At 36.3% G+C, this 22,416-nt stretch overlaps 3 protein-coding genes across 4 annotated transcripts in view; all 3 read left to right on the top strand.

Annotated features, from left to right (window-relative positions):
• LOC117946131 (zinc fingers and homeoboxes protein 1-like) overlaps positions 1-7,175 on the top strand; it is a 16,051-nt gene extending 8,876 nt beyond the window's left edge. Inside the window, exon 8 of one of the 2 annotated variants that reach the window (XM_034874008.1) lies at positions 784-7,175. In XM_034874008.1, the coding sequence (XP_034729899.1) occupies positions 784-1,068 (285 nt within the window). In that variant the 3' untranslated portion in view covers positions 1,069-7,175. The remainder of the gene's footprint in view (positions 1-783) is intronic. The other variant, XM_034874009.1, reaches the window with a different exon arrangement.
• Positions 7,176-9,511: 2,336 nt separating this feature from the next.
• Positions 9,512-11,497, top strand: LOC117946133 (macrophage mannose receptor 1-like). Its single transcript, XM_034874012.1, has 3 exons — positions 9,512-9,764; positions 9,843-9,991; positions 10,647-11,497. Exons 1-3 carry the CDS (start codon positions 9,703-9,705, stop codon positions 10,991-10,993), a joined length of 558 nt encoding a protein of 185 aa, XP_034729903.1. The 5' UTR covers positions 9,512-9,702; the 3' UTR covers positions 10,994-11,497.
• An 873-nt stretch (positions 11,498-12,370) lies between these two features.
• zgc:101716 (uncharacterized protein LOC492784 homolog) lies at positions 12,371-16,585 on the top strand. Its single transcript, XM_034874010.1, has 7 exons — positions 12,371-12,633; positions 13,143-13,244; positions 13,849-13,992; positions 14,665-14,860; positions 15,023-15,146; positions 15,524-15,656; positions 15,810-16,585. Exons 1-7 carry the CDS (start codon positions 12,529-12,531, stop codon positions 16,008-16,010), a joined length of 1,005 nt encoding a protein of 334 aa, XP_034729901.1. The 5' UTR covers positions 12,371-12,528; the 3' UTR covers positions 16,011-16,585.
• Positions 16,586-22,416: the final 5,831 nt, after the last annotated feature.

The raw sequence follows: 22,416 nt of genomic DNA, 5'->3' as shown, positions 1-22,416 counted from the left end.
TTTCTAAATTATTCCATTCCTTTTTTACTCACAATTTGTACAGTGTCCCAACTTTTTTGGAATCGGGTTTGTATTTTAGCAGAATGAAAGCTGCCAAAATGCAGATCTGAGTACATTTAAATTTTGAGTACATTTTATTTATTTATTGCAAGTAATATTGTTATTGCGATATTCAAATCGTTATCGCATTGCGCATATTTTCCTCATATCGTGCAAACCTAGTAAAAATAAAGTGTGGTATGTGTCTTTTTTAACCCATCCATTTTATTAATTAGCACTGTCCCCTTCTTAAATAAACTGAATAAAATTGAATTTGTAGAACGCTAACATCGGGCTGGGCAATATGTCGATTATATAGATTTTTGCATATCATTACATCGTAATATGGCATAAGTGTTGTTTTTTGTCCTGTTTTTAAAAGCTGCACAACAGTAAAGTGAAGTCATTTTCTGAATCTACCAGACCATTAATTATTTTCCTTTACCCACTTAATCATTCTATCCACGCTACTGATGAGTATTTGTCAAAAATCTCATTGTGTAAATATTTTGTGAAAGCACCAATAGTATTGCGCAGCTCTATCTAACTCATCTTCCTGTCATTTAAAGCTACCAGTTAACAGTCACTAAAAGGTTCTTCCACTCCAGAAAGTTTGATCGACCAAAGCCTCAAGATCAAAACTGTGAAAGAACTCACTTTGTTAATGCTGCAGTGGTGTCCTAAATGGTAGTTACGGCCCTGCTTTCATCACACTATTAACGCGTTCCTCTCTTTCGTCAAAAGGTGAGGGAGTGGTTCGCCGAGGTCCAGCGACGCTTGGAGACAGGCTCGGATCCCTTCCTGGAGGCGGCGGCAGGAAGGACAGACGGCGACAAAGCAGGTGAGGGAGGAGAGACGCAGGGAGGGGCGTTGACCGTCACCGCGGAGCAGCCTGGCACGGGGGTGGGAGACGAGGATGATGATGATGATGAAGGAGACGAGGACGACGACGCCGATGATACAGACGACAGTGAGGTTTGGGAGCCGTCGCGTAGCGTCAGGAAATCCTTGTCCGTCTCGGAAGACTAATGATTGTGGAAAGCACGGTGAAACCACACAGAATGTTACGAGAGAAATACACTTTTATGATCAATGGATGACAGTTAGCTAAACCAAGTCTTTTTGCCACTGATTAGCGAATGTACTCAACATTAATTTACTGTATTTTTAAACTATTTCTGACATCATGTCTACATGAAACTACCAGACGGACAATTAGCTTTAGCTCAGTCTCTCGATGCTTACGTTATTAACTGTAAGTCATGTGTAACAGTTTAGACACGAATCATGGTGAAGAAGGAGTTTTTAGCAAACTGGCACAGCAAAATTTGATCATCAAGTGCAGTCTTCAAGCCGAAGAAGAAAACTGTTGAAATGAAATAGTTACCCATATCAATTTCAATGGATGCATACAGACTGTTGTAAAGTAGAGATTCTAATGTCAACCATGACTTTGTGAAATTAGCAATCCTTGTCTGCTCAAATGAACACGTGTGTGCTGCATATCCTTGAGAAGGAACTTGAAATCCGTTCAATCTTCACAGCAAACTTACACACAAACTAACAGCGCACACAGAACAAAAACAAAGGTGCTTAAAAACGTATGACAGCTAGATGTCACTGCTGAGCAATGTCCCCAATGAAACGAACATGCATCTGTGGAACCAGTTGAATTTCCCATGTCACAGTTCATATTTTTAAAGAAGATCATTGCAAGGACTGGACAATCAGCAGATTATTTGAGCCAACGTGGATTGATATTAACTCTGAAAGTCTGCCATTTTTATCTCTTACAGGTAAAAGCCTAAAAATATATGAGAAAGTCCCTTACTGCCGAATGAATGCCATTGCCACGATGGTTTTAAACCCAAGTCTTCCCTTTACAGCAGCTTGTTGTTTCATTAGTATTATAGATTTTTAACTGAACACACACAGATCTGATGGAGAAAAAAATGCCACAGTATGTGTTCAGTATGTACTGTTAATGTTAAATTCTTAAAATGTAGAATTTTAAACACATTTTTCCACTTTTGATAGAACACACCCTGTGCTACTGTGACCTTTTTAAAGGCTGATTCAGACAGCATGGCACTGTCCCAAAGATGAATGTGTTGTCTCCGGGGCGGTGAGCCGTTCGAGGCCGATGCAACATTTGTGAACCAACTAATGGCCGCTGTGAGGCACACATCTAGGTCCACTGAAGTAATAATAGTAACTGAAATGTTTTGCTGCAGTGCTTCATTAGAATTTACATTTCTGATGGGTTAAAGGGATGGACAGAATTTTAAGATGGGGGAGTTTTACCCAAAACATGTATATGCAGGCACCAGCTGCATCTCCAGAAAATGTAAGTCCACACACAATTTATCAACCCCAAATCAACTTGTGAATACATCTGGGTCTTCTTGACCCATTCTTTAAAAAAAGACTGTTAAACGGTATTTCAAATAATAATTTGTAATCAGTCTGCACTGAAGAGACAAACGTGAAGCACCTAATCTAAACTTTTAAAAATGCACTTTGTCCACTTGTATACATAGTGGACTAAATCCTGATTTGGCACCTTAATCTCTTATTATACCATGAAATGGCTCTGAGAGACCAAATCTGTTTTGTATGAATACAAGCTGAACCAGTATTTTGCCTTTTTTATCCTCTGTGTGTTTTCAGGAGGAGAAATCAATGTATCCACTTTTTTAATCATGTGTTTCATAGTTGGATGTTTATTGTAAGGTTCAAAACCCTAGTAGAACAATCACCCACCGCTTTTTTTATGCTCAATTGCACAAGAGCCCCATTTTTAAGCTTTTGTCCTTTTTGGAAATGCACACATGTTATATTTGTTGTTATGTTTTGTACTGTTGCTTAAACCAATGGGAAATTGTCTTCTATCTTTTCTTTCTCTGCTCCCACATTCCTGCTGTCTGCCTCTTTACCCCTTTCCTCCTGTCAACTTTTAAAAAATGAATGCCTAGACTCAAGACATGTTTCTGTAAATGTTAGCAGTGTCCTGTTGGTTCTGTCTCTTTCAATTGTCTACAACACAGACCGACACACAGAGAGACTGACAGACAGGGCTAAAGGGACATCTTCAAATGACTGAAATTGTTTAAAATTGCTGCAATGCCTGAGGAAACAGCACAGCATTCTCCTAAAGTCTACCAAATAACGCTCCTCTTTCTCACTGTTCCCACGCTTTACATTGACAGGACAGTAGACTGAAAACTGTCTCTGTCACAATTCATCACAAAAAGGGGAGAGACTGATGAAGCTTTGCAGATAAACCTATGTGCCTACATGGCTCGTATGCTTGTTTGAACTGAATTTCACCAACTCTCGACAGAAGAGGATGTCAGAGAATTTGTGAATGCTTTTGGAAATCACACACTGTTGGCTGATTTTGACGGAAGGACTGTTCAAACTAAGTTGTGATGCATGACCGAGCTCTGCTGATGCTAAAAGATGCCTAGAAACTCTGTTTAGATTATAAACTTTGGTTGTAAATCCTTAAATGGATCCCTTGGTGTTCCAAAGTGTATTGTATGTTTTAACCAAGCACTTGTCACACTGCATATTGGCACCTTTAGCTGTCCAAAAAGGATTTTAAACAATATTGTCTGCTAGCCATAAGCTAGCTACAATAGCTGGTTTATAGCAACCAAAGGGGAGCTGAAACCTTAAACCCTTTTGTTGTAATGTGACGAGTACTTGGCCATGAAAAAATAAAACATTCAAAATGTATACCTTTTGTCTAATAACGCATGCAATAACCAAGACGAACAACTGCTCATTTTGTACATATAATATTTGGGTTGGTGTACTTGGCACAGTGAAAGCCTGATCTGGGAGATTTTTTTATTAGCTACTTTTCATTCTTGAACCTTTTTTCTCTTAAAAGAAATTGACATATTTTTTTCATTTGCTCACCACAACCACAACAATTTCAGTTATTGAACGGCAGCCATTTTGTGCCCAATTGGTGATACATATTTCTTAAACTACTAATTTGAACATGCTACAAACTAGCTTGTTTTAGTCCAGAGATTAGGCTTCATCCTGCCCCCGGGTATCCAGCCCAGTCTTTTACAGCATGCTCTTAAGTCTTTACTATAGTCAGTCTGTTTTGAATGGTTTTATATGTTTCTTTCTATGAAAACTCTGTCTTTACAGCTCTTTCCAGACATGAATGGATTGCTTGTTAATGACACAGAATCAAACAATATGTACATGTGAGTAGTGTTTTTGAAATAGAATCAGCTTTTTGCTACTTTGGTTTCAAAGAATATAGAATCAAAACTCAATAGAAAAGACAAGCACTCAGTTGAACAAGTCGACTGATCTCATGAAATGGCGTATGTGGGAGCGTGAGGGAGGTTAGTCAGTGTGGCGGATGGGTAAAACATAGGACTTTCACCCGGGAGAGCGGGGATCGTGTCCACGTGTCCTGTTTCCTTAACTCAACTGTTGCTTTCTTCCCGCGATACCACAGCAAGTAGCGTGTATGTTTACGCTTGCTGTTTACAGCATGGACATACACGCGGATAGCTCAAAATGCGTACAGATAACACGCCACTTGGCTCAAGAAAGTCAGCGTGTATGTTTACATGATGTCATGTTGACTGGTAGCACTGGGATTTGTTTTTATGCTTGCTAATCATTTTTTCAGATTTAAGAATCTAGAGTCATTGCTTTCTTTATGAAGCTACATTCAATGTAACAGAAAACTAATTTCAAATTACAACAGTTGCTTCAAAGGCCACTCCACAGATTTTACACATGAAGTTCACTCGTCATGAGAAGTTTTACTCTGCCTATGCAAAACACATTGGAAAAAAGTTATTCTGTGACTCTGGACTGGGCTTTTATAGTGATGTCATTAGGGTAATCTCAGATTTGAAAAACTAATTTTAACAGTGAACCTGCACTTTAAATTGTAGATGTAAAATGTGAGTTTTTAGAAAGTAAGGAGAATCTAATAAAAGACACAATCTGTTGCATTATAGGAAATGTAGAATCCTGTGTTTTTGGAACTTGACCCGTTATAGAGACTAAAAATCTAGATAATTCAGCCTCTGCTGTACACATTTTGACAATTTTCTTTTTTATCTGTCTCTTGTGTGAGTCCCCCAAAGGCAGTACTTACGCTTGGGTACCCCTTTATTGACGTCATGTCCATTAGACAACAGGTAGAAACAGAAGCAGCCTGGCTCTGCTGCAATATAACTGCCTAAGAAAACTACTGTTTTAAATAATAAACCTTCTATTTTAAATATGAATCATGTATCTAATTAGTTTTCCCAGGTCGCTGAGGTGGCGTGTCTACTCCGTGAGTTGTGATTTTACATCCAACAGTCATCATGTATCCCAGTTAACCTTGTGCAGTAGAGCTAACCACATTGTGATCGGAGTATTTTACCTGATGTCCTATTGTGCACATGTCATATCTGTATCCATCGCTATACGCCTGCTGTAGTCCTTCCTTGTTTTCTGTATTTAGACAGATAGTTGGTTGAATGTTTCTTACAGCAATCAGAGATTCAAATGTTTTCACTATACAGCAGCCAGCTTTTTATGGCAAAAAAAACTAAACCTTGTTAGTATTGTAATATACTGTATGTATAAATGTTTTTTTTTTAAACTCCATTACAGTGTACACTTCCCCTTTTGTTTTTTCTGCTCAAATGTTTATCTGTTGACAGTTATTACCCCAAATTATTGCTTCTAAAGAGTTTGCTTTCCTTTTAACTGTTTACTTTATGTTCCTGCTTCAACACAACTTGTATTTCCTGACCAGTTTTACCAAATGATGACAGTGATCTCTCAGCTCCTGTGTTAAGTTACAGTTGGTTCCGTAGACACAGATACTGTAGGAAGAATACAATGATCTAACTGTATACTGTACGGTTGTCAGCCGGGGGGTCCCCGGTTCAAGTCCCCATACGGACCTAAGTACGGTGGTGGACTGGTTGCTGGAAAGATGCCAGTTCACCTCCTGGACACTGCCACGGTGCTCTTGAACAAGGCCCTGAACCCCCCGCTGCTCGGGGCGCCTGTCCATTGACAGCTACATCCCCCTCACTCAGACATCAGTGCATTAGTGCATGTAGCTTTACTGAGCCTGTGTGTGTATTTCAGGCCTCTGTACAATGTGGATTCTAAAAACAGAGTAAAAACATTGTAGTTTCCCTTGCGAGATTAATACAGTATGAATTATTATGATTATGTTAAAGACGACAAGTATTTACTTGTTTTAAACTGTCACTCCTGACTTTAAAGTGTAACTTGCCAGAATGCCACCTAGGGTCTTTTGGTAGATGTACCCAAGTCAAACTTTTGTTTAAAAGCATAACTAGGGCAGAAGCGCCACTTTTAAGATTTATAGTTTTTTTGTCAAATGGCCTTTTGAATGGGAGTGCTAGAGGTGCTACTATGATAGTGTTTTTAAAACACTAAGAGGCTCGACACAACATGAAGCTTTGCTCCAAGCATCACCAGGGTCTCTACTCATAAACTCGAGCATTGAGAACATTGTTTGTGTACACAGTTTACTAAAATTAAAGGTTTTGGTTAACTAATGTTAGCAGTTGGTTTTTGGGAGGGATCTAAGACTTCCACTTGAGAATCCACCTTGAACTGATATGCCTTAAACAAGACTTACCTAGAACACCTGATTGGCGACAAGAAGGGATTCTGGGCATTAAACTGACTTACTAGAGTTGATTTTATTTTTTTGCAGGTAATGTTGGCAAAGATGTTGTTGTTGATGATGATTACCTAAAACAAAACAGGATTCATTGGTGTTATTCTGTGTCCACAGAACTGACATTTCCATTTGTAAGTTATTCCTACACTCTGCCTGTACATCTGAAATGTGTTAAAAACAGTATCTTTCATAAACTTTGATTAAACATGATGATGATATACTTATGTGCGTTTGCCTCTGGAGGCTTCCTTTAGAACAATTCCTTTTGCAGTCCCTTTAAACATCAGCTTGTAGCTACCAAATGTGAGGCACACGATTTGTGCAATATTAATTGAAAACCCCAGTTTTTATTGAGGCTTGATTTCTACCTTGATTTAAAATAGATATTTTTTTTACTTGTTTGAGGACAAAACCCAATAAAGATTATAATAAATTCCATCAAAACATGGGCACTTGTGAGCAACAGTTTGCATGTTTTGCTTTGAACAAATGTGAAATGAAGGCGTCTGGACTAAGTACAGATGACGAGAACAAACAACTGCATAGAGTCCCATTAAAACTACAACCTTAGGGTCAGTCGCCATTGGTTACTTCTAATCACTGTAGCTACTTATTAGTCATTTCATTATCATCACAGTTGATAGTATTACCAGTGTTTTAAGTTAAACATCAGTTATTCAGTGCCAGTAGAAATTGTTACTATTCTTATGTTCTTAGAGTCCATCAAAAGTCTGTTGAAATGTAACATGTAGCTGGTGACATTTTTTTTGTGGCAAACTTTACATGGAAACAGTGGGAATAGATTTGTATATATTTGTTTCAAACTCAAAGCTTCTCTGTTGAAGCAAATGCAAATAATATGAGTCGTTTTACATGTGTTGGAACACTGACTGTATGTGCAGTCCTCATAAGTTGACATGTATAAATATTTGCTGGAGGTGCTTTGACTAGGCACATAGCTGGACACTGAGGGACAACCAGGAGAGACACCGTTGGTTGGGGTTAGTGTATTAGTGTGTTAGTGTCAAGGAAAGGAGAAACTGTGAGTATAAATACAGCTGTACCATCATTGTGGAGAGATACAATCTGACAAGGTGGGTAAGGTTAGTACAACACAAAGTGTTTTTTCTCCATTTTTGTAATGTTAAAGAGCAGAGATGGGAAGTAACAAACTACACTTTACTGTAGTAGATATTTCAGATATTTTTACTTTACTATTTATTTTTGCGGCAACTTTTTACTCATACTCTTTACATTTTAACACAAATATCAGTATTTTCTACTCCTTACATTTTTAAAAATGGTCTCAATACTTTAGTTTTGTGTTCTTCTCCTGTTAGCGAGGTTGCACCTGGCTGTTGATTCATATTGGCGATTGTTGAACGCCCTTGCTCACGTTTGTATTTTAGATTTATTATTTACATTCTGAAGTAGTTACTACTGGGTTTATTGTTATTATTTGGTAGCATATATATTACTATACATTGTGTATGGTAGTCTTTACAATGTATATTTATTTCTTTGCAGAACCACGCACGCACACACGCACGTTTTTCTTTGCAGAAAAACTGACACACACACCCACACACGCGCACACACGCACACACACAGCCATAGCAGAGCTGCCCATACCCATGTTTGTACTGTTGCTTTAACTTCTTAATTAATGTGTGTTTACTAATTCATATTTTATCCTTAATTTTCTTTCCAGAAGCTAAATTTGAGCACATACACATACATGTTGATTCCTTTAAATGTTAAGGGGAAGATTAAAAAAGAGAAACTGGATCTGTTAAGTCTCACCGAATCACAACTGAATTTACTCTGGTCACTCAGTCAGACTCTTATTAAGCTGGAGTCCCAGTCTATGTCCCAATAATCATACATGGGATGTGTTAGACCTATTGGCAGACATCCATTTACAATGTAGGCAATGGGATATGAAGAGTCCACTGAAGTTTCTCAGCTTGCACCCTACAAACTGGTTGTCATTCGCAAGAATACTTTTACTTTTATACTTTAAGTAAATTTCCAAGCCTGTACTTCCTTACTTTTACTTGAGTAAATAAGTTAAATCAGTACTTCTACTTTTGACCAGAGTATTTTTTAACACAAGTATCTGTACTTCTACTTGAGTATGGGAAGTAAGTACTTTTGCCATCTCTGTTGAAGAGTCCTTACAAAGTATTTTCTTAGATGTAGAGACAATTGCTCAATTTAAAGGAAATTGAAAGCTTTATTTCTTACTTGAATGTCTGTTTGTCACTTGGTCCACTGAAATGTTTTCTCCTCCACAGTAAAGATGCTGTGGACTCTATTGATCGTTTCTCTGATTGGTAAGTAGCTCGCTTTATTCACATCCATGTCAGTGACTTTGAATAACTGGCACATCAAATGAGATGTCCAAAAAAATGTGAATCATGGATAAAGTGATGAAGTAGTTCCCCGTGTTTTACTGTAAATTGTTCTACACACCTGAATGAAGCACACAACTTGAAGAGAGGAATTTACTTGTATGCCATATTTTATAAATGGGGAACAGGAATTCTTTTTTAATTCTCTGGTGTTTCACATTTCACAGGAAGTGCACAAAGCGGTAGGACTAAATGCATTTTAACACCTCAGTTTCATTTCTCTCGAGTTATGTAAAAAAGAAAAAGAAAAGTACAAACTTATTTCCTCGCCAAATACGTAAGGGCCAATATTTTGAAGTGAATTTTTGATATTTTTTTCTCTTTTCATTTGCAGCTCACTGCCAAATAAAAGACAGAGGACTTAATGGAACAACATCTCAGTCAACAAACTATCAGGACTTTACCGCTGACAGAGCTATTGATGGGAATCTGAGCCAATGTGCTCACACACAGGACAATAACAACTCCTGGTGGAGAATTGACCTGCTTGATGTCTACGGAATTTGTAACATCACTATCTACAACTCTAAACAACATAATACTGATATGAGCGGTGCTCAGATCCGCATTGGATTCTCTCGTCAGAAGAACGGCACTGACAACCCATTGTAATACCTTTGTGTTACCTAGTTTTATTTCATCTTTTTCCCCCTCTTACTGTATGTTCATCTTGTTCTCTCTCCCAGGCAGAAAACCATCCAAAACTTCACAACAGAGGCTTTCAACTACTATGTATTTAATACAACAGTGCCTGGGCGGTACATCACGGTGTTCTTACCGGATCAAGTCAAGAATTTAATTCTGTGTGAAGTGGTGGTCTTCGGCACAATAAAAGGTAAGCTGCAATAAAAGTTCTCCTCAAAGTGAGTTGCTTTGAGATGAGGTAACCCTTTCCTGGAATGTGCATAAAGGTTAAAGAACAGATAGCATCATGACAAACAGCAGGCTAAGCAAAAAGGACCAAAGCTTTTCATAATTTACATTAACAACATATGCAAAGTATTAAATAAACTAAAATGTATTCTATGTGCTGATGAATCAAATATTTTGTGGTCTGGTGATAATTTACAGCAGCTTTTGGAGATGATCACACTGGAAATTGAGAAATATCTGATATATAAAGTATTTTTCTCTATTATTTTTCAAGTAAAGTGATGAGCACAGGGCTCAAGGTTTGATGCATGTTGTATTCTGAGGTATGATGTAATTATTTCAATCCTCGAGTCTCTCGTGAAATCTATAGTCTATGCTTCAATTTATAAATTCATCACATGGGCTCATTTTTGTGTTGCACCTGCATCTGTCTTTCTCGCAGATGTTCAGTTTCTGGTAAATCTTCCAATTTCATACCATAATTTTCTCTAATTTGCCCTGTTTTACATTCCAAAATGAAAGAACAGTAAGCGTTCAAGTGAAAAGAGAATAAGAGCCAGTATAGAAGACACAGTTCTTTCTAAAGTAAATGACTCCCTGATGTTTCTCCCCTCTAGAATCACCCTTTGAGCTGGTCAAAGAGAAGATGAGGTGGGAGGATGCCCTGTACTACTGCAGGGACAGAGACATGGACCTGGCTTCCATTGTTGATGAAGAGACGCAGTACTGGGCTGATTTGGAGGCCCAGAAGGCTGACACTCCTTTTGTGTGGCTGGGCCTTCGCTACACCTGCACCCTCAACTTCTGGTTCTGGGTCGATGATCAGCGCTTAGAATTCAATCGCTGGGCTCCAAATAGTCCCAAAGAAGAGTGTGACATGAGTGTTGCCATGGAAAAACAAGAGGACCATTTCTGGCACAGCAAGCCTGACAACGAGACGTTTAATTTCATTTGTGCAAAGTAGCCTCTCAGTCCCTTTTTTTTAAATCAATTGTCAGTGGGGACAATTCTCCTCTGATGTGCTTTAGGTGATGGGTTTTAGGCCCACAGCAGCAGCTTTCCACATATAAGTGATAGAATATAGCCGAGAGCATCTCCACTCTCACCTTTCACTTGAAGTGTAAACAGGGCTTACAACAGGGGCGTTTCTAGGTGTTACAAGCCAGACAAAGGGCCTGTTTGCATGTGTTCTCCCTTTTGTTTATCTTTCTTTTCCCCCAGTCCGTTTGGACTGTGTACTGTGCTAACTGTGCATTTTTTACATCATTTTAGACATTTGAATTGTGTGTATATGCATTATCAATAACTTTGGAAAATTAGAGATTTATTAGATTTTCTAAAGATGGCTCAGAATGTTTTTCTGAAGGATCTAGGCATCTACATTCTGGGTTTAGTTTCACAATGCTGTAATATTATAGAGCAGAACTCCTTAGATCACAATAGATTAGGAATTTAGTGGTGCCTGGCTTACAACAAAACAGTTATATATATATATATATATATATATATATATATATATATATATATATATATATATATATATATATATATATATATATAACTATTTATATATATATACTGTTTATTTTAGGCCATGCATGCGCTCACTTTGTAGATGTTTGGAATTTTAATTTATGATACAGTAATATAATGATTATATGATAGATAAATAATGTTGTTATAATATGTAAGAACATTAAGAAAAAATAGATCCTGAAAATAGATCTTGGTGGAATAAATCTTTTTAGATGCCTTAAAATATACAGACATTTTGAAAACACTATTGCATTGTTATTTACATTCCATAGGCCTACATTTTATGTGGCCACATATATTTGCATATACCTTTGTTGATATAAAACATTTGCAGCCTTCAATATGTATTTTGACTGACTGTCATTGTCATTGTCATGACACTGTCATGACTGTGTTCATGCCAGTGTCACGTCTCTCTTGTGTAGATACCTTCAAGTAAAGTGTCATAAGTTAACTTTTTTAGTGCACTGTGAAGATGCAAACTTGCCTTTCACACTATTTGTTTTTAGGCTGTCAGTGTCACTTAAAATAAAAGTTCCGATGAATTTGAACAATTCATTCTTTCGTGGATGTGTGCTGCATGCGACCGCTTTCGTCTCCTGCCGGTGTTGTGCCAAGTTCTGCATCCCTGCCGAGAATTGCATCCACACAGCAAAATAATGAATATATATTTCTTTGCAATGTTCATCAATGATGATACATGATTTGAAATCTCTAATTTTAGAACGTTTCGGGTATTCAATGTTTTATTAGACTCGACAACCCCCGATGACAACACAAGAACACCGGAACCTCTCTGCCCGGAACTATAAACCTCGGACACTGTTATTAGTTGAGCACTTTACAATGAAGGACTGTGTTACCGTGAGGGTGTAAACAAACATGAGCTACAGCTAGCTGTTTTATTGACACGAGTAACGTTACCTATTGAAACTGGGGAATTAATCGCATTTTTGGGACCGGATGGAGATATTTGGAAGCACGTTTGACGATTCGGTGTTTTTGGAGGCGAGAGACCGAGTCTCTGTGGCTCTGTCTTCTTATAACGCCAAACTGTGTGAACCAGAGGTGAGTCTGTTCAACATAGCTAAACTTCATCGGGTAAGGAAATGCAGCACCAGATTGTGTGTAGCGATAAAGCTGGACATGGATGAAGTGGCCCTGTCTTGAAGGCATTATGACCGGGGGGAAAGCTCTAACTAAAAAGCTGCTAGCAAGCAAGCTAAGGCTAATCAACGTGCACGAACAGTTGCACACACCGCTAATACGCACATGACAAAATAAAAGGGAAGAAGAAAAAACTAAACAATAATCATACATTTAATCCAACATGGGACGTGAAAAGAGAAAAAGAAGAATAAATAAAATAAACCAAACTATAAATACCTTGTAACACACACAAGGTGTTTTGCATACATTTTAAGCAGACAGGTGTGTCATTTTCTTTTTTTCTTGAACAATCAACTTTTTTTTATATTGCTTTACATTCTATCTGTGGCCCTGTACATGTCAATAATGCATTGCGCATGCAGTGTTTTGAACTTGTCGTCTTTCCCCCCTGTTGTTGGTCTCTGCAGTGGTTCTGTGAGAGCACTGCTCTGGACACAGATGATCCTTTGGAGAAGCAGAAAGTCTTCAAGTTCAGAGGTGACTTGGCTGTGAGACGGGGAAACCATCAGGTATAGTCAATTTGGTCAATTATCCCGAATTTCAACTGCTTGTTAATGACCATTGTGGCTCATCAGTTATGCTGACATTATACCAGTGAAATTGGTTACACAAATGAGTGGAATCTCTTTAGTGTCCTTCAGAAATGTACCTTTTATCAGTTTGTCCATAGGAACTATTATGCAGCACTGTTGTCATGGGCCAGTATTTGAATATTTGTTACTGGTGACAGGACTTTTTTCAGACAGGTCACACAGCAACATTGTCAGACAACGTGAAAAAGACTTGTGAAAAACATTTTGCCACATTACACCAAAACTCTTGAATAAAATAAAACCAGGTTGAATTTCTACACTATTAAATACAGCTGTCATGTGGACAACAATCAGTTTGTTGTGTAAGTACGTGTGCAGTTATAGTACCAACACAAGCTGCTTGGGACAAAAAAAACCATTTGCCTCATAAGTTATGGTATGTGCTAAGAATGAGCAATAAAAAACATTGGCACGTTATGAGTCATAACGTGCCAATGTTTTTTATTGCTCATTCTTAGCATTGACCATCGTCCACTATGAGGTGTGTAATGTTGTGTTGGGAATGGTGTGGTGGGTATAGACAGCCTTGGATGCATACAGTAGCTGCCTGGACTGGATTGCTGACAACAACCTGACTATCAGGAGAGATGTGCTGGAGGGAATGGCCCGATGCTGCACCAGACTGGGACAGAGAGACAGGGCGCTGGACTTGGCTGACTTACTGGTAACTCTTCCAAGCTTTTTCTGCTTTTCCTGCTTTTACTTTCTGTAACTGAACAGCCTGCTGTCATTGTGAAAATCCCACATTAGAGCCCGACCAATAAAGGATTTTTAAGGCCAATATTGATACAAATATTTGGTGATTTAAAAGTCAGATATTCTGATATATCTGCAAATGTATATCCAGAAACACTTATTTCCTTAACATTAGTTATTTGTAGTTATTTATGAGTTCTCACTCCTAACTAAAATAATTACGAAAAATAATATGATAATGCAGTTTAAAAATAAACATTTTTATTTCACAACATAACAGAGGTACATCAACATATTAAAATTCTGATAAATAAAATGTATAAAAATACAAACTTAAGATATGAGACTTACATTCCTTTGAACAAAACCACAAAAACAAATCAAAGCCAACAGAGCCCTCTGATGGACAAACTATGCAACGCCCACACTCATAACATGGTTCAAGGTTGTTTTGTCTGTTTTTATTTTTATTTTTTAAATATTAATTTATCGGCCATTGTAAATGCCGATACCGATAGTTGAAAATGCCTAATATCGGCCGATATTATCTGCTCACATCGGTCCGGCTCCAATCAGTCTGAAAGTTTGGGCTTAGAAAATCACCAGAGACTGTTGTAATGTCAAGATGATGTTTCTCCAGAGCAAAGAAGCCTCCAACACCTGTCACCTGATCAGCCTCCTGCTGCTCAAAGTCAGCATCTACCAGCATTTTGGAGACGTACAATCAAAGATGTCGTCTCTGCAGCAGCTGTGTAGCATGCTGCCCTTCAACCCCTGGCACTGGTACAGCCTGGGACAGACGTGTCTGCAGCTGCTGGAGAGTGACAAAACCACCGGTAGGATAGAGTTCTCTTTCTTTTCTTAAGAGACAGTTGTACAGAAAAAATGGTTTGATGAATAAATGCACCTGCTCTTTTTTGTTTTGCAAGTTGTTGTTTGATGAAAAAAATGATGTGTCTTCATGGCCTGATGTGAGCTGTCCTATTTGCCTCTATTAGGTCCGTGTTCCCCACAGAGATTTGAATCGATAGAAGAACAAAGTGAGGAACAACAGGAAGAGGCAGCAGGGCTGGATGAGGACAGAATCTGGCTGAAAGCGTGCACCTGTTTCATTAGGACCAGGTACAGCATAGCGATCGTAATCCCTATGCCTCATATACTTTACACACATAATAACACACACAGCACACAACATATCAGCCAATTTTGCTATATAACATATTATAATAGTTGAAAGCCACTGGAAAGAGCAGCTGGCCCAGATGTTGTGTAAACCTCTTGAAGGACAGGAGCTTTTAGGTTTAAAAAACAGCTTTTAAAATAACTAATTTTAATCAGTTGTCCAGATAATCTGCAAAACATTAGTTATGTAGTTTGTACTAAGGTACTCTGGAATACCACAATTGGATATGTGCTCAAATTAGAGATTTTCTCTGAGTATTTATAAAGATTTTAAATCATGAATTATAGTGTCTGAATGTCTCTTCTGTCTCCCTCAGACTCCTGTTGAGAATCCTTCGACAGCAGCAGTCCTCCTTTGTGCTGCAGCGTACTGAAAGCACCCTCCAGATGACAGATGAGGTGTTACAGAGGCTGAATCCCAAAGAAACCACCCTGCAGGCTCTCACTGAGGTGAAGACACGCCCCTGGTGTATAGTTTATACATGCCGTGTCATGCCTTAGTTTCAGGCAGGTTAGGGTTAGCCTTGGTTTGGGTCCAAGTTAAAGTCAGTTGATAGTTTTTACACACTAACACACTGAGTTTCTCTCTGTTTGATCTCCCAGGTGGTGTCAGAGGACCTTATCCCGGAGAAGATGAGGGAGGACTACCAGGACGGGGAGGGTCTGGCCAATGTGTGTCTGCAGAGCTTCAGGGCGCGCTGGTGGAACAAGATCTTACGGACTGGGGTGCTAGAGAGTGATGGCTGTCAACATCAGACGCAGTCACTGTACAGACCCCATCAAAGACCAAAAGACACTGACTGAATGAACTGAAAGCCAGGTCCAAGTGCCGAAACAGAAGTGGACATTGTTGATGTACAAGTGTATTTGACATGTGGAAATACACAAATACAATTCGAATTTAAATCTGTCAATCTCAAAAGTACCACAAAAAAAAACTGAATGCTAAAAAGAATAAATCACACTCCTAAAATGTCACAGAATCCTTCATCTTCACCTCATTGCTTAATTCAAGCACAAGGAGAACTGCATAGTGAATGTTAATGCGGCAGTTTGAAACAAACCAGCCATACGCAGACCCGCTAATGTTTCATCCACTTCATACTGTATTTATGTAATGTTGTTTATGGCAGTGATTCTGTTGTACATTGAGACAGGAATCAAAGTGACAAATTTGTTGAATGTTCCGAACTAATGCCATAACATGTTCATATCTTAGGAATGATTTAAATAAAAAGTGTTTTTGTTCCTGTAATATTCTCAAAATTTTGTGCAGAAGTAACTTAAACGTGCTAAAAAAATGAAGGGCCAGCTTGTAAGTTTAAACATATACTATATAAAATAGGTTTTAAACCACTCCCAAGCGCTGCAATGCTCTCCCCTGTCTTCATTGAAGCCTCTATGTTTACAGGCCTGTGGTGATGCACAATGTGCCAAAGGCGCCAAAAAATTCAGTTTGGTACTGCCAATTTGTTTTGTAATGTTTCATGTGTGCAGTAAACATTACACTTTGTGAGAAAATTGAGGCAGAGAATTGGAGGCCTCGGGGAAGACCCAGGACTAGGTGGAGATATTATATCTCCAACCTGGCCTGGTAACGCCTCGGGATCCCCCAGTCGGAGCTGGTTGATGTGGCTCGGGAAAGGGAAGTTTGGGGTCCTCTACTGGAGCTGCTGCCCCCGCGACCCGATACTGGATAAGCGGATGAAGATGGATGGATGGATAGTTTCACTTGTCAATTAGTCATAGTAGCATATCAAAATATGACATAAAATGGTCTGTTGAATAAAGTAATAAAAAGTTGTGGTATAGCATGACGAATATAGTGATAAAAACTCATAGTGTAGTATGTCAAAAAAAGTGATAGAAAAGTTGTATTAAAGAACGGTATGTCCAAAAAACTCATAGCATAGTATGTTGAAAAAAGGGATAAAAAAGTAATGGTATAGTATGTCAAAAATGTGATAAAAAAGTCACATTATAGTATGTCAAAAGCCATGATAAAAATTTTTTTTTATAGCATATAGAAAAATGTCATGATGTGGCATGTCGAAAAAGTGATAGAAATTCCTAATATAGCATGTTGAATAAAGTGATAAAAAAGTCATAATGTAGTATGTTAAAAAAAGTGATAAAACAGTTGTAGTATAGTATGTCAAAAAGACTCATGGTATATTATGTTGAAAAGTGTGATTAAAAAAAAGTCATTGTATAGCATGTCAATAAAAGTGATAAAGAAGTCGTAGTGTAGCATGTCGAATACAGTGATACAAAAGTTATAACATAGTATGTCAATAAAAGTCACAGTATAGTATGTCAAAAAGTGATTAAAAAGTCATAGTACAGTATGTCGAAAATAGTGATAACAAAGTTTTAGTATAGCATGTAGAAAAAAGTGATTAGAAAGTCATAGTATACCATGTTGAAAAGAGTGATATTAAAGTAATAGTATAGCATGTAGAAAAAAATAAATAGAAAGTAATTGTACAGCATGTTGAAAAAATGTCCTAGTGTAGCATGTTGATAAAAGTGATAAAAAGTCACAGTATGGTGTTCAAAAAAAGTGATACAAAACTCATGTTTTTTTAATTTTTATTATGGCATGTCGAAAAAAGAGATAAAAAAGTAATTTAGTAGCATGTTGACAAAAGTGATAAAAAGTCATAGTATACTACCTCGAAAAAAGTAAAGAAAAAATCATGGCATGGTAAACCAAAAGAAGTCATAGCATACTATGTCCAAAAAAGTGATTCAAAAGTAAAAGTATAGTATGTCCAAAAAAGTAATAGTATAGCATGTACAAAAGTCATAATATAGTATGTTGAGAAAAGTGATTAAAAAAATTCACAGACATTTGTGGAAAAATGTCACAATTTGGCAGGTTGAAAAAGTGACAAAAAGTCATATTGTAGCATGTCGATTGAATTGATAAAAACGTCATTGGTAAAGTATGTCAAAAAAGTGATGAAAAAGTCATACTATAGCTCATCAAAAGAGTCATGCATAGTAAGTCAAAAGAAGTCATAGCATAATATGTTGACATAAGTGACACAAAAGTCAAAGTATAGTGTGTCAAAAAAAATGATAGAAAAGTTACATGGTGGTTAAAGTGATAAAATGTCATAGTATAGTGTGTTGAAAAAAGTGATGAATTCGTCGTAGTCAAAAAAGTCGTAGTCAAAAAAGTATGTCAAAAAAGTCACAGTATACTATGTCGAAAAAAGTGATGAAAACGTCACACCATAGTATGTCAAAAAACATCATAGTATGTTTATAAAAGTGATAAATAAGTCATAGTACAGCAGTATAAAAGTGATAAATAAGTCATAGTATAGCAGTATAAAAGTGATAAATAAGTCATAGTATAGCAGTATAACAGTGATAAATAAGTCATAGTATAGGATGTCAAAATGATAAAAAAGTCCTATGTTGAGTAAAGTGATAAAAAAGACATTGTATGGTATGTCAAAAAAGTCATGCCATAGTATGCTGATAAAAGTGATGTGTAAGTCATAGTTTAAAAAAATCATATCACTATCATAGTATAGTATGTCAACAAAGACATAATACAGTATGTCAAAAAAAGACATGGCATAGAAAGTGTTTAAAAAAGTCATAGTATAGTATGTGGAAAAACGTCATAATATGGCATGTCGAATAAGTGATAAAAAGTCATATTTTAACATGTCGATTAAAGTGTTGAAAAAGTCATAGTATAACATGTCAAAAATAGTGAAATAAAAGTCATAGTACAGTACGTGGAAAAATATCACAATATGGCATGTTGACAAAAGTGATAATGAGTCCTAGTATGGCATGTCAATAAAAGTGATAAAACGTAATAGTATGTCGAAAAAAATCATAGTATAGTATGTTGATTAAAGTGATAAAAAAGGCATTGTATAGTATGTTGAAAAAAGTGATAAAAACATTGTAGTCATAAAAAAGTCATAGAATAGTATGTGGAAAAATGTCATAATAAGGCATGTCGAAAAAGTGAAAAATAGTCATTGTGGATTGAAGTGAGTATGTCGGAAAAAAAGTCATAGAATAGTATGTGGAAAAATTTCATAATATCGCATGTCGAAAAACTATTAAAGCATGTTGACTAACGTAATAAAAACGTCATAGTATAGTATGTCAAAAGAGTCCTGGCATAGTATGTTGATAAAAAGGAAAATAAGTCATACTACGGCATATCGATAAAAGAGGTTAAGAAAAGTCATAGTATAGTATGTTGATAAAAGGGATAAATAAGTCATAGTTCAGTATCTCGAAAAAAATCATAGTATAGTATGTTGACAAAAGTGAAAATAAGTCATAGTGTGGTATGTCGAAAAAAAGCATGCAGAAAAAGTGTGGATTAAAGTGAGTATGTCGAAAAAAAAAGAGAAAAAAGTCAGAGTGTAGTATGTCGAAAAAAGGGACAAAAACATATGGAGTTAATTTGTTAACTAAGGTTCGTGAGCAGGGCCACGCCTAAATCACACCTCTAATCACCAGACAAACCTACATGTACCGTGCTGCGCAGCCAGACTCATGTCTCTGATTGCTTGACCCACCCTCACCTTCCCTCTCCTTCATCCATCTTCCCTTCCTGTTGCACTCCTCTCTCTGGTCTCTTCTAGGTACCGTCTGGGGGTCTGTAAACTATTCGGGCAAAAACGGCTTCTGAGACGGAATCCCCATCCTGAGTCTCTTCCACTTGGTCATCACACATCCTCCCAGACCAGCCATCAGACGACATCCACATCAATTTTGCACATTCATAATGTTCATTTGCACATTCATAATGTTCATTAAATCTTATCTAACACATGGTTGTGGCATGGTCCATGCTAGTGAACATAGTATAGTATTTTGAAGAAAGTCATAGCATAGTATGTTGATAAAAGTGATAAACAAGTCATAGTATAGTATGTGGAAAAATGTCCTAATATGGCATGTTGAAAAACGTGATGAAAAAGTCATATTATAGCATGTTGATTAACGTACTAAAATCCTTATAGTATAGTATGTCAAAAGAGTCATAGCATAGTATGTTGATAAAAGTGAAAATAAGTCATAGTGTAGTATGTCGAAAAATAGTGATAAAAACGTCATGGTATAATATGCCAAAAAATGTCATAACATGGCATGTTGATTAAAGTGATGAAAAAGGCATAGTATAGTATGTTGAAAAAAGGGATAAAATCATCGTAGTCATTAAACTGTCATAGCATAGTATGTTGATAAAAGTGATTAAAAAAAGTAATAGAATAGTATGTGGAAAAATGTCATAATATGGCATGTTGATAAAAAAATAATAGTATAGTATGTTGACAAAAGTGAAAATAAGTCATCGTATAGTATGTCGAAAAAAAGTAATAAAAAATTCATTGTATACTATGCCAAAAAATGTCATAATATGGCATGTTGATTAAAGTGATAAAAAAGTCATAGTACAGTATGTTGAAAAAAGGGATAAAAACATCGTAGTCATAAAACAGTCATAGTATAGTATGTGGAAAAATGTCATAATATGGCATGTGGAAAAACGTGATAAAAAGTCATATTATAGCATGTTGATTATTGTAATAAAAACGTCATAGTATAGTATGTCAAAAGAGTCGTAGCATAGTATGTTGATAAAAGGGAAAATAAGTCATACTATAGCATATCAATAAAAGAGGTTAAGAAAAGTCATAGTATAGTATGTCAATAAAAGACAGCATAGTATGTTGATAAAAGGGATAAATAAGTCATAGTATTGTATTTGGAAAAATGTCATAATATGGCATGTCGAATAAGTGATAAAAGGGTCATATTATAACATGTCGATTAAAGTGTTTAAAAAATCCTAGTGTACTAAAAGTAAATATAAAAGTCATAGTACAGTATGTGGAAAAATATCATAATATGGTATGTTGATAAAAGTGAAAATAAGTCCTGGTATAGCATGTCAATAAAAGTGATGAATAAGTCATAGTATAGCATGTCAATAAAAGTGATAAAAACGTCATAGTATATTGTGCCAATTAATGTCATAATATGGCATGTTGATTAAAGTGATAAAAAAGGCATAGTATAGTATGTTGAAAAATGGGATAAAACCATCCTAGTCATAAAACAGTCATAGTATATTATGTTGATAAAATGTCATAATACGGCATGTTGAAAAAGTGAAAAAAAGTCATAGTGTAGTATGTTGAAAAAAGGGACAAAAACATCATAGTATAGTATGTTGAAGAAAGTCATAGCATAGTAGGGCAATAAAAGTGATAAATTGTCATAGTATAGTACGTGGAAAAATGTCACAATATGGCATGTCAAAAAATGTGATAAAAAGTCATATTATAGCATGTTGATTAACGTAATAAAAAACGTCATAGTATAGTATGTCAAAAAAGTCATAACATAGTATGTTGATAAATGTGAAAATAAGTCATGCTATAGCATATCAATAAAAGAGATTAAGAAAAGTCATAGTATAGTATGTTAATACTGAAAGGTTCGGTCCAGAAATTTTACTTGAAATGGCAACCCTTTGTGACATATTTTGATAATCTTAAAGCATTGCCTGAAGTATGAGAGACTCTTTTTTATTTATTTCTTTCTGTCATTTTACTTGTACTTGTTTTGTAAGTGTTTAATGTTTGATGCATAGCTGTATGTACATTAATATTATTTAATTTAATTTAAAACTATTTGTTTATGTTATTTTTTCCACTTTTTATTTAGAATTGTTTATTTTCATTTTATTTGTTTTTTGGTGGTGGTGTGAATGCACTAACTGCCAAGAGTGGTATGGGAAGGGTGGGTGAGGGTACTTTCGTTCCTGTTTATTAAAAAGGAAAAACTGGAAGGAAATTTATTGTTTGACATATATAACCTGTATTGTGCAACTCCTTCAATAAAAAAATAAAAAAAAAAAAAAAAAAGTATAGTATGTTAATAAAGACATAGTATAGTATGTCAAAAAAGACATAGCATAAAAGGGATAAATAAGTCACAGTATAACATGTGGAAAAATGTCATAACATGGCAAGTCGAATAAGTGATAAAAAAGTCTTGTTATAACTTGTCGATTAAAGTGTTAAAAAAGTCATAGTGTAGCATGTTAAAAAACATCATAGTATAGTATGTCGAAAAAAAGTGATGAAAACGTGATAGTATAACATGACAAAAAATGTCATAATATGGCATGTTGATTAAAGTGATTAAAACATCA

Source organism: Etheostoma cragini, chromosome 6 (assembly GCF_013103735.1).
Source record: "Etheostoma cragini isolate CJK2018 chromosome 6, CSU_Ecrag_1.0, whole genome shotgun sequence".
Taxonomy (NCBI): domain Eukaryota; kingdom Metazoa; phylum Chordata; class Actinopteri; order Perciformes; family Percidae; genus Etheostoma; species Etheostoma cragini.
Note: the sequence above shows the minus strand (reverse complement) of the source record. Positions and strands in the feature narration are given on the sequence as shown.